The sequence below is a fragment of the Lissotriton helveticus genome, chromosome 3_1 (assembly GCF_964261635.1).
Source record: "Lissotriton helveticus chromosome 3_1, aLisHel1.1, whole genome shotgun sequence".
Taxonomy (NCBI): domain Eukaryota; kingdom Metazoa; phylum Chordata; class Amphibia; order Caudata; family Salamandridae; genus Lissotriton; species Lissotriton helveticus.
In genome coordinates, this window is record NC_136061.1 from 1,546,877,355 (window position 1) to 1,546,890,327 (window position 12,973).

At 48.6% G+C, this 12,973-nt stretch overlaps 1 protein-coding gene across 5 annotated transcripts in view; it reads left to right on the forward strand.

The window, feature by feature from the left end:
* Positions 1 to 12,973, forward strand: part of DSCAML1 (DS cell adhesion molecule like 1) — a 516,476-nt gene that overhangs the window by 300,745 nt on the left and 202,758 nt on the right. For all 5 annotated transcript variants that reach the window (XM_078682268.1, XM_078682269.1, XM_078682271.1 and 2 more), the window contains exon 4: positions 11,637 to 11,783. In XM_078682268.1, the coding sequence (XP_078538394.1) occupies positions 11,637 to 11,783 (147 nt within the window). The remainder of the gene's footprint in view (positions 1 to 11,636; positions 11,784 to 12,973) is intronic.

Sequence of the window (12,973 nt, forward strand, 5' to 3'; positions counted from 1 at the left end):
TGGCAAACTGACTTCTCTTGATTCATTCATGGCAATAACATCAGAGCACGGGGGAGTTCATTTTTAAAGTTATTCATTTTAACAAATGTCAACTTCGTGATATCTAATGTACTAATGTAAAACACAAGCATTCTAGAACAATATATGTTTATTTGAAGGAGTGTTTATTGCATGTTTACCTGACATTCACTGTGTCATTTAGATGTCAGAATTTTTGAGAAGTCTGCTTGTGCTTAGACTCTTAAAGCCAAGCCATACCCCTGCCGTGACGTTCCCTATGAATTTGCTGACTTTCCCACCTCTTACACACGCATGTACGTGTTTATATGCACACACATACAGAAAGTACATGTTAAAATGGTTTTAAATTGTTCTGAGTTTGAGGCGGTATCCCTACTGGTATGCTCCAGTGTGCACGTGACTGGTAGGTTAGAAGGCAGGGGCCTATCTACCATTGCTGAAGCAGGTGCAGCGGGACCTGTGCCCAGAGCCCTGAGGGCCCATTAAGACCTGATAATTTACATTTTTTACTACGCAAGAGCAGTCCAAGGTGTCCTTTTCTTTGCTTGCACCAGGGCCCATTTACTTACACTCCTGTCAGAAGGCAGCGCGAGACAGCAAGGGGCCTGCCCAAGGGAGCCCTGGGAGCCCGCAGTGTGGCCTGGAAGCCTTATGGTAAAGTGTTGGGCTTGTTGACAAAGCCCTAGAGCTATCCCAGTGGCGCTGTCTGACGTCACAATACGATTCTGACGTCCGAGTTGCGCTCTCCAAGGACGCAGAGCTGTGACGTCACAGTGGCCGCGTGGATACAACAGTTCTGTAAATGTCATGCGCCTACGGGTACCGTTGCCATATGCAGGGCTGCTCTCGTGCGTGGCGGATACCTGTGATTGGCTATTTGTGTGTGTTTTTATTGGGCGCGGTGTTTCTACGTGTGCCAGTTTGGTCAGCGTTCTACCGCCCTCCGTGCTACTGTTTTGTGGATGACGTGTCCCTGCACGCGGCTGCCGCGCCGTCGCGAGCGTGCGTCTGGGGAGCCCCGACGTGCGGCTCACAGCAGCTTGTTGTCCAACCCTCACAGTGACCCGTGGCACGAGGACAGGGTCCAGGCCCCATCACCCGAGGGAACCAGCACCTCTCCGCCTGCCCCTTGGGGCCACGTGAGAGACTCGCCCAAGGACAAGATGGAGCGAGATTCTCGTCCAGGCCAAAGTTCAGACGACTGTGTCACGGCCAAAATCCAGACGCATCACCCAGACCACCCCGATGACCTCAAGCTGGTGAGAAACGAAACAAACCCCAAGAAGGAAAGTTTAGCCGAGACGTAACAAAACCATGACCCGCACGCAGAACGTGACATTGGACTAGGGGAGTCCTTGAGTACCACTTAACCCCCTGCCACAATTTGTTTGTTTACATAAGGCCCAAAACTACCTTGGTCCAAGGGGTAGGATGGTAGAGAAGAAAGCCCCCAACAGGGTGTCAGTCTGACAGTTCGGTGGATTACGTGTGGTGCTGGATGGTGTTCGTGGTCTCCGTTTGGTTCCTTTGTGTGTGTGTATATGGTCCCATGGTGCTCCCGGAATCTGGGCGCCCTATACTCTTCTGGGGTACTCGTACTTGTTGACCAGAATCAAAGGGGTGTTTTGAACGTGGATTCCGTGTGTCTGTATTGTTTAGAGAGGAGTTAAGGGGGAGGCGGAGTACATCAACAAACTCTTTGATGGGTTATATTGGATCGAGGCTGGCTAGATCCGTTCTGTTTGATGGATTACTTATCCCAGCAAGGAGTTTTTTCATGGATTCTTTATCCTGGGTGTGGCTCGTAGTGGATTCTCTGCCCTCGAGTACATCCCTTTAATGGATTCTCTAACATGTGCTTGAACCTTGGTGGCATCTCTGTCCATGCCGGCACCTCTTGGGCAATTCTCTGTCCACGTATGCGGCTCTTAGCAGCTTCTCTGTCTCTGAAAATGACTCCTAGAAAATTGCTTGTCCACGTGGATGGTTCTCTCTGGGTTCTCTGTCCTGAGTGTGGCTTTTCAGGGTTCTCTGTCCTGAGTGTGGCTTTTTATGGCTTCTTCGTCTCCGAGTGTGGCTCCTGGAAAACTATCTGCCCATGTGGATGTCTCTTTCTGGGTTCTCTGTCTCCGAGAATGGCTCCTAGAGAACTACCTGTCAATGTGGATGGCTCTTTCTGGGTTCTCTGTCCTGAGTGTGGCTTTTTAGGGTTCCCTGTTCTGAGTGTGGCTCTTTCTGAGTTCCCTGTTCTGAGTGTGGCTCTTTCTGAGTTCCCTGTTCTGAGTGTGGCTCTTTCTGAGTTCCCTGTTCTGAGTGTGGCTTTTCTGGGTTCTCTGTTCTGAGTGTGGCTCTTTCTGAGTTCCCTGTTCTGAGTGTGGCTTTTCAGGGTTCCCTGTCCTGGGTGTGGCTTTTCCCTGTTCCCTGTCCTGAGTGTGGCTCTTTGTGGCTTCTCCGTCTCTGAGTGTGGCTCAAGGAAAACTACCTGCCCATGTGGATGTCTCTTTCTGTGTTCTCTGTCTCCGACTGTGGCTCCTAGAGAACTACCTGTCAATGTGGATGGCTCTTTCTGGGTTCTCGGTCCTGAGTGTGGCTCGTTCGAGGATTTTCTAACCATCTTGATGGCTGTTAGTGGATTTGATGTCTCATGGTGGCTTGTCTGTCCCTTAAATGTGACTCCTTCGAGGATTCACATTAACAATTAACAATTAACAATGGTGGCACGTGCAGGATTCCTTGTCCCTGGGCGTGGCTTCTTTGTGGAATTTCTGCACGGGTGCCTGGATCTTAGTTTGTTTTTTGTTCTTATGTGTGGTACTTAATAGTGTCGCTTTCCCTAAATATGGCTTTTAGTAATTTCCTGTCCCTGGGTCTGGCTTTTTAGTGGAACCACTGTCTGTGTGTCTGTCTTGGTAGCAGCGACGTCCCGCTGTGTGTCTCTGCGTTTACTCGATGGAGAGACGGGTACGAGGACGGTCACTAGCGAGGGAGGGGAATGTTGCAGGTGTGTCATGGTTACTAGACGGGGGGTGGGAGGTTGTAGAGAGCCTTCGTGCCACTGTGCCCCGTAAGAGCTGGTGCCCATCCCGTGTCGCCCTTTCATGACCTTCCAGGTGGCCCTACCTACCAGCACCTGCTCTCTACCTAGGGGGGCGATTCGGCAATGCACCTCCCAGCCCCCACCGGGTTACGATAATCCTCGGATCTCTGCTGCCGTCTCCCCGGTGCTTCCGAGCTCTTGTTTCCACGGGAGTATCACAGGCCTCGGAAAATGTTCCTGCAATTAAATATGCAGAGAAAAAAAAAACGAGGCCAGCGCTCCACTCGGAGGAAGGAATATGCAAAGAGGCAGCAGCTGTTTGTCACCATAGAAACCGCCCCCAGCCCCCATCCTGCGCCCCCATGCTTAAAATTCCAGTATGGCCTGCCGCCATGCACCGGTACTCCACGGAGCTCCAGGGAGGGCGCACGCCTGTGCTGGTGTCTGTGCTTGTGTGTGCAATCTCTGTGTGTAACCGTGTGTGTTTATGTCAGTGTGACCGTGTGTGTTTGTTAGTGTGACGGTTCTCTGTGTGCCTGTCTATGTCTGATCGGTGCTTGGGTGGTTGATCTGTCGGCGGGAGGGAAGGGATGGGGTGAGTATTGGTGGGGGGGGGGGGCGTGCGGGAAGTCCTCGTCCGTCTCTATGTAGATATTTACGTTGTATGTGTGTGTGATGGATCGGTGTGTTATTTCTCTGCTAACCAGCTGTATTTGCGTGCACGTGTGTCATTGATCTGTGTGTTTGAGGGCATCTGAATGTGTGAACGTGTCTGGACCTGTCTGATCCACCTGCGTGTTCAACGAATCTGTACCTTTCTGTGAGAGATCAGTGTGCGTGAGGGCATCTATGCATGTGTGTTCAGGTGTGTGGGAGATGGGCATTTGCGTGTCTATAAATCTGCTTGTGATAAATTCTCAATGTGAGAGGTAGTGTTTTGAGATATGTGCGTTTGTTTGTGGGTCTTTTAGTTTGTGTGTGTTTATGCGTGTACGTGGTGTGCCCATATGTCTCTACACGTGTGCTACTGCCCACCCTCTTCTGCAGTGGCCATAGCAAGGCACTGTTTCCAAGGGGCGCTTGTATTTGGGTGGAGAGGAAAAGAGAAGGTCGTGGTTTGCTGCCTCGCCCACTGACACGGATTGGCAGCTTGAGGCGCCCACCGTCTGCCAAGGCCTTGCCTCTTAGAGGGGAGACAGATGCGTCTCCTCGTAGCTCCTCGTAGCTCCTAGTAGCTCCTACCCTTGCAAGACCCCTGCTTTTGTGTTCGCGGCCTGGCGCTCACGATGAGACCTATGACGCAGGCACTCTACTGCAATGATAGACTGGCACCATGTTCTTAATTTGAGCAGATGGTTACCGGTGCTCAGCACCGGCACTTAATTGTCAACACCAGCGCTTGTGACAGCCTGCCACAAGGTGGTGCTGTCTGGCCCATCTAGAGAGGTGACCAAAACAACAGTTAATTATTTATTCAATATACATTAACAGTCACTATGGCCTGCTGCCAAAGCCATTCTTATAGCTCTGGGGGCTTGAAATAGTCCGAATTGTCACGCTTTAGAAGTGTGATGGTTAGTAGTTGTGTTGTTACTATCATTGGCAGCACTGGCACGGGCAATGTGTGGTACAAGCTGCAGCGGCCTCTTGACGAGAGCCCTAGCACTTATTCTTTTACAAATTAAGCACTGCAAGCACCCTCTAGATATATTCGGGCAGTGGCCTCGGGCGACCAGCAGTCCATTTGTTTAATACCGTTTCGGACCGAGCCAGCCGTCAGTGTGCTTGTGGCTACAATGTATAGTAGAGGCCGGATGGCACTCAACACCTACCCTGGGCACCACATGAATCGTATTCAACCCGAAAACGTACCCAATTTGAGCTCTTCCCTTCACTTCTCACACCCTTTAAGTTGTGGACCCTCGGTTGCCTCAAAAACCTACAGACAGCTCAAATAGTCATTTAGGAAAGTATGAGTCGTATTTATTTACAAAGGGCATTTGGGTAAGTTTGGCATCCACATTGTGCCAGTTACCTTCTGAAAAGATAATCTAAATTTGACATGAAACTTGGAAATTGACAAAATCAGCACACAATATCTTCTTCAGAAATGTGTACAAGCAAAAAGCTCGAGCTTAGCATTGCCCCAGCCCAGAACCCATATAGGTCAGAGGTATAAATGCATGACAGGACTTACTCACTGGCAACACTTGAAAGTGCTAGACTAAGGGGACACCCGTGTCATTGTGCTCCAGTGGCCATGCCGCCCTCAAACACCAACATTTTAGGATTGCTCCTCAGCATCCGTCAGTAGATGCCTGACCCATTTCCCTATTTGCCACCTGGGATGTCCTAGTTGGAGAGACAAAGATCATAAGCATGCCCCGTCATGTCATGCGTCCCCAAAAACTGCCAAACCACTCAGTGGCCCATGCTAAGGGCAATATTGGCATCCAAGGCATTCACACGTCAAACTGTGAGATGTAAAGTTCTCCAGAAATCTTAAAAATAAACTAGACCAATACTAAATCGACCTCCTACCACCAAAAAGCAAATTAAAAAAAATAGGTTAATAACTTTTAAGCACAGAGTTAACAAACACCTTAATATCACCTCAAAGGCAGTATTTAAAAGGATAGATGGGGGGGGGGGGGGGTCAGTCATGGCAGCCCTCAGGTCCTGGGGCGTCCGAGGGGCAGGAAAGGGGGTGTTTTGGGATACCGTGACTTGAGCCTCATTAATCCATATTCACTTTCAATTTTTTTTAAGTCGCAATTTAGTTTTCTTGTCGATTTATAGCACTTTGTCACAGGGGAGTTCAGAGTCAGAGCTGTGATGGGCCATGGGTAGCTGTCGAAACCGTATGCAGAAATGTCAGCAAGTTTTTTGATCAGTGGGTTTTCCTTTTGATCAAGTCGTTTGTAGAATTTCTCATTGCAGAGATGTTTATCCAACATCTCAACGCCTACATCTCCGTGGACGTCTGCTGTTCCTGTGAAGCAAGGACACCTGCTGCTATCCTAAGGGCCTAATTATGTAGTTTTTGCAGAAATGTCCCATGCTTCTACTGGCAACAGCTCTAGACGGGTGAAATCTGAAGGCCCCCAGGACTTTATGGCCCCCGGATGCTCCAAGTACCACCTCTGATGCAGCCTTGGTGACCCATCGCAGGGTCTCCGTGCTCGAATTGAAATGCGCCAGGGAAAAATACCCTCTAGTTCTTCCAGGTTCCTCCTGCTCTTGCACGGACTACTCACACCCTAAGTTGTACATGCAGAGGTAAAGGGCACCATCTGCCTGCCCAGCCTAATCACCCAGCCCTATTGGTTTTTGGATTTGTGAAGGGCAGCGCTGACATTACCTCAACAGCACAACCTCTCTCCCTTTCCCGGCTGCCTTGTGCCTGCAACTGAAGCCAACCACCCCGGCCCACAAATAATAACATAACCTCTAGTTTACTGTCTGGCCATCCCTAGGAAATGCGTGAGCTCTGGACCTGTGTCCTACGTATACCATCACTTAGTCAAGGTGCCACCAGCTCCTTTTTTTTTTATATATTTTTTATTTTTCAAAAACCTTTATTGAAAAATTGCAAAGAAGGGTTACATACTTGCACCAAGTTAAAGCACCATATGCTTTTACATAGTCGAAGATGACCAGGTTGACCCAGCATGCAAAACATCAAATGATGACAGCTTAGCAAATATTTCGTCAGGCACAACATGATAGAGGACATTAAGTGATGGGAGGCTCCCGGGCAGGGGGAAGAGGAGCAGGCCCAAACAGAGGGAGTGGTGAAAGGAGAAGAGCCGTTCACGGACCAGCACCGGTGGCTGACAAAGGCGCAGAGCCAGCGGGGAGCGCGGGAGAGGATGCGGGGCTTTAGGGGGTGCGAGCAAGGCGATATGACACTAAGGGCCCCCATATGTTGAGTGGGCGAGATCTGACCGGCATAAAGTCCCACAATTCAAACAATAAGGTCTGGCAGCGCTAGGCATCCACAAGCCATTGAGTGAACTTGGGTGCAGGCTTGCGACCCCAGCACATGGAAACCCTACGTCGTGTGAGAACCAGCAGCATGGCAATCAAGCAGCGGCATGCGTCTGGGCAAAATTAACAAATCCTAAGAGGCAGTTCGGAGGGTCTGGCTGAACAAACAATGAAGTGATCTCTGAAATAGCAGCACAAACCTCACACCAGTAGTCGGAGACCTTGGGGCATAACCAGGTGAGGTGGAAGAAGTCCGCCGCGGGAGCAAAGCAGCGCAGTCATCTATCACTGGGGATGAGCCCCAACTTATGCAGTTGAGCTGGAGTGCTTTATAGCCTATGCAGGTATTTAAAATGGATAAGGCGCAGGCGGTAGTTGGGGGACAAACGCTTAGTCTGGTTACAGCAATAAAGCCAGTCAGCTTGAGAGATGTCGATACCAAGGTCCGCTTCCCATGCCACACGCGCACGGTCAGTGGAAATAGAAGTAGCCACCAGCGAGAGGCCATAAAGTTTGGTCACTAACTTCCGAGGAGAGGAGGACGAGTACAGAAAATCAAGAGCAGTCATCGAGGGAGGAGGCTGGGGAAATGAGGGATGCAGCTCCATAGTATCCATAGGACCGGAATCGTCTGCAAGCAGAAAAAAAGTGTTCCCTGGATAGAGACCTGCTAGCTAGCGTAGTCAACCCTAAGCGGGAGGCATGTTTAGCCATACCAGAGGGCTGGAAGGAGGGGAAGCAGCATGTTGAACGATCGGCATCGTGTTTCCTAAAAGCATGGGGGCGCCAGAAAAGCGGCAAAGTCCCTCCCAGCCCCGATGCAAGGTCTCAACCGTATCTATTTCAGTGCGTGGGATTTTGGCCGGAGCAAACAGGGCTGTGGTGAGCGGCCACGGGGCAGCGAGATCTGCCTCCACAGCCACATGCGGCTGAAAAGGAGTAGGGTGAAGCCAGAAATGCAAGAACCAGGCCTGAGCACATAGTGCGTAGAGTTTAAAGTTAGGAGCGCCAAGACCACCGCACGACATTGGAAGGGTAAGTGTGTCGTACGCAATCCTGAGCTGCTTACCGGCCCAAATAAGAGAGGTAAGCAACGAGCAGACCCTGCGAAAAAATGGGCAGTGAGGGGAACGGGTATGTTCAAGAAAAAATATAAAAACTTCAGGAGCACTACCATCTTGGCGATTGCTATCCGACCGGCTAACAACCGAGGCAGCCGGTTCCAAAGGGGAATCCTGGACTCGAGCCAGTCAACCGCGCACCCGAAATTAGCCCTCCAAACCTCGTCTAAGTCCCTGCTCAGTCAGATTCCTAAATAGCGAGTAGGGCCCGACGCCCACATGAAGGAGTAGTCCGGGGGGAAGGGCGCGGTGGTGTCAGTGAGAGGGAAGAGGACTGACTTGTTCCAGTTCACCTGTATACCCGAATATTCCCCAAACCTTATGATCTCACGCACCAGAGGACTGAGATTATCTTGAGGGTTCCGGACATATAAAGTGACGTCATCCGTGTACATAGAAACCAGGAGGGCGCGACTGCAAATCCGATGCCCCTCTGGGTGTGGTGTTGTCGGAATCTAGCGCCAGTGGTTCTATCGCGATGGCGCAAAGCATAGGTGAGAGCGGGCACCCCTGGCGGGTGCCTTGCCCGATAGGAATGGGATCAGATATTTGTCCATTAACCCGGAGACGAGCAGTTGGGAGGGTATACAATAGCAAGATTTTGCGTATTAACACCTTCCATGCTCATGACAAGGTCAGCTCGTCATGCAGTACACTGGAGCTGTGCTTATGACGAGCTGACCTTGTCATGAACATTGGGTTTTTGCAATTTTCAGCACTCAGGGTAAAATCTGCACAGCAGTAAAGGTGTTAAGACCTGGCTGAAACCAAGGCGCGGAAGTAGGGAGAAGAGAAAGGGCTATTCTAAGGTATCAAAGGCTTTGGTGGCATCGAGCAGGGCAGCAACCGTAGGGAGCGCTGGGTTGATCCGGTGTAGGACGGAGAAAATGGTCCAAAGATTGTGAGAGGTCACGCGGCCGGGAATGAATCCGGACTGGATCGGAAGGGCAATGTGTGGCATGAGAGGGAGGAGGCGAGAAGCTAGCAGTTTGGCGAAGATTTTATTGTCCGTATTAATGAGGGACTAGGGGGGATAGGAATCACGGAGCTCGGGAGGTTTATCCGGTTTGAGAAGAAGAGCCAGCATGGCCTCGCGGAGTGAGGGTGGAAATTGACCGTTCTCAGATGATTTTTTATATATGGCGGTCAAGTGCGGTATTAAAAGCAGGGCGAAAGTCTTGTAGAAAGAGACAAGCAAGCCGTCCAAACCGGGGGCCTTGTCACTTGGCATACTATTGATGACAGCAAGTATTTCTTCTTGGTGCCACCTGCTCCATAATCATATAATGCCACCTGCTCCTTAATCATATAATGCTTTTAAGAGGTCATGCTGTACATGCGTGAAGTTCATAACATGCCTTTCCTGCAAGCCTGCTATTACAAGCAAGGGGCTACTGCCACTGCTGTACTAGGATGGGAAAGTGTTGGTCTATCATGTGCGTGAATACCAACACAGAGGGCACATTGACCCAGACCGAAACAGCGAAGGTCATCTCAATTCTCCTGGTCCTGCACCTCTTAGTCCCCTTGACCTCCTGGTGCCTGCCTCATCCCGCCTTTGTAAAAATGGAAGATGCCTCCGGCACTGATTGGCCCGAGCTGTGGATTTTGAACATGGCACAACCTTACATTGGTTCTTGCTTCTTTCCAGTGCCCTCCAGGGTGGATAACAGCTGACCTCTAGAGCCAGTCGCTTGTATTGGGTTAACACTCCGCCGAAGGCACCTGACCAGGATGCCACATGCCCTTGATCCTCCTGACTTTGTAGTTAACTGTAACACTCTTTCACCAGCCTGAGACGAGCAAAAGGGTTTTATGTCCTTTATCCTCAGGTCCTTGGTTGCATCCTTTTGGCCGAGACTTTTGTAATCTCCTCAGCATTACTTTAACCACCTTCCACCTAATCGCAAATACATACACTCTCATAAACCAGCCTTTCAAACCTAGAAAATTAAAGGGGTTCATAACAACGTGTATTGAGTCTTATGTGTTAAGATATTTTTACCATCTTGCATCATCCTCAAGATATTCATTGAGGCCATGTTTTAGGGATAGGTATCTATTCAGCAGCTCTATGCTTTGAATGGTTCCTCCCTCAGTGTACATTTAGCTGTTGTACTGTGCGTATCTGTGACGTTTTTGTGAGGTACCAGCCTCCATGTTCCGCAACACGTTGTCGGCCATCTTAGTAGAAGTAGAAGTAGATGCGCACAAAGTTAAAAGTAACAATCTTTCTAAGTTATATTTCATCCTCTTACCATGTACCAGGTGATTGGGTAAGAGCACGGGCTGAAGGCTAGTTAGGTTTTTGCTCCAAGAAGGCCTTTGTTTGTCCTCTGAGTGTCGATTTAGAAATGCTCCCCATTCTAACATTGTGATTTTCCTCCTCATGCTAACATATACCTTCATTTAGGTTGTCCTCAGTTGCTTTTGATAATTATATGATTGGCATAATGAATTTCTTTTTGGGATTTGAGAATTGGCTTGCTTCAGAGTACCTTAAAAATGACCAACACTTTTCCAAAACCATACTGAAGTCCCACACCATTTGCACAGTCTCTTTCGGAATCTGGGGGTTCATTTGTTTAGATCACCGTATATGACTTTTTAAGCCAGTAACATTAATCAAGACATGTAACATAGATTTTATATTTTGAATTTTCGCTAGCACATTCTTCCCCGGAACATCATCAGCCATTTTGCCCTGATTCCAATTTTGCCACTGGATCTAGGGGTGCTGGGTGTGCTTAGGGGTGTAACGCAGGCCCTTGCTGCCCTTTAGGCACAGGGGACCCATAATCCTCCAGGGGAGCCGTATTTAGCAGAAAATAAATGAATATCTGTAATATATAGAAAACTGAGGGGACCATCATCCCATTCTGCAGCGTACCCTGTCGTTTTGCGTTATGCCCCTGGATGTGCTGTATTATTAAAAAAAACAGTGGTCTATCGGAATAATAAACGTATACTTGATGCAAAATTAAGCACAATTGCATGGTGAGACATTACCCATTGATCTGCCATTTTTACTTCTGATGAAATGTCATTGAAATGTCTACTGAGAAGTTTTTATGGGTTCTATTAAATGTCCTTTCATTGTGGATGTGCGCTGGAACGTTCTGAAAAGGTGCAACAAAGATCCAGGACAAACATTACACGTGGGACAGAAGCCTTGAATGTAGCACATTTTCCATAAAATAGCAGCATGTCAGGCTTGCTTTCGTTTTCTGATGAAAAATTAATCCAAATAAAAATCTGTGGGAACAGATTCAATACTTAGTGTCTTACAGTACTTTGAAGCACGATAGTGAAAAACGTAACAGTGGCCTATGACTTTCATTTCTTTGATGTTCATAAGGGTGCCTGCTAATGGCCAGTGTGATTACTGATGCTTCGTTCAAACCTGCTAGTTTTTTTCTTGACACAGTCTGGAATTAACACATTTTTCTCTTTTTTTTCTTCTGCAGAAAATAGGTTTTTTATTACTTTCTACGGAGGATTGTACATACTCGACGTTCAAAAGGAAGACGCCTTGTCTACGTATCGGTGTATCACCAAGCACAAGTACAGTGGGGAGACCCGACAGAGTAACGGGGCCCGGCTCTCCGTGTCAGGTAAGAGGGCCTGCTAAAGTGCAGTGCCGTGGCTATATCACAAGAATTCGATTTTCCTTGCGTAATGGGGGACATTTGCTCTTTTGGCCCACAAGGATGAGGTATTTTAGGGAAATGCTGCCATTTTGGCTCACTGCAGTGCAGTTTTCTGTGGCACTACTGTGTACTGATCACAGTATAGTCAATGCTTTATTTGTAAAATTTTGAGTGTCAGTCCAAGGTTTTGTGCCGAGAAAATGGCAAGCGCTATCGAATGTCAGTGTGCTTAATATCAGTGTATTCCACTTCAAGCCTTTTTAATCTCCTACCAGACTTTCCCTGTCATCTCACTCTTCTTGTAGGTTCTTTTTCATTCATGCTGTCTTTCTTTGTCACTGGTTTTCCGTCTTTCGCTTCTTTCCCCCATTTGTGTGTTTCTCTCTCTTGCTCTGAGTCAAAGTCTGATTAGGAAATATAAGTGCCGGTCCCCAAAATTGAATGCTGGTGGACCCCAGGTGCAACCACCGGCTCAAATTAAGCACTGACTACATATTGCAGCATCATTACAAAACTATGGTGCATGAGCAACTCTATTGTATCCGGTGTTAAGGCTGTTGATTTGTCACACAGTGTTCCTCTGTTTCTACTTTAATGCCTTGTATTTGGCATACTGGGTTGCAACATCTCCATGGTAACGCTATTGGCTTTACTTCTAATTTGTTATCTTCTGATAAAGCACACGTGTACCTTCTGTTTCACCACAGTAGTCCGCTCCTTCCAATGACCTGGAAAGTTCCAGATCAAGCAGTTTTGTTTGGCGCTGTCGTACAGCCGGTTTTCCCGCCAGCTCGCAAAGCTGGGTGTAGATAGTCCTAGAATCTAATTTGTATATAGGACTTGGAACATGGGGTCCTCTGTATTTAACCGCATGCGCGCTGGCGGTTTTCCCTCTGCGCGCTGCGTTTTTTTTTTTTAAAGCGGTACATGACGAGCTCAGCTCGTCATGAGCGTACGAGCGTCGTCACTCATGAGGAGCTGAGCTCGTCATGAGCGCGGAAGGGGTTAAAGAGAGCCCCTGCTCTGTGCCAGGATAGTAAGTGGTGTTTTATTATTAGTTTGAATGGTCTGCATAGAGCTGATATCCAACATGGCTGCATCTTTGAGTATTGCCCAGGGCTCCAGGGTGCGTTCTCCTGATTTCAGAGTCGGTG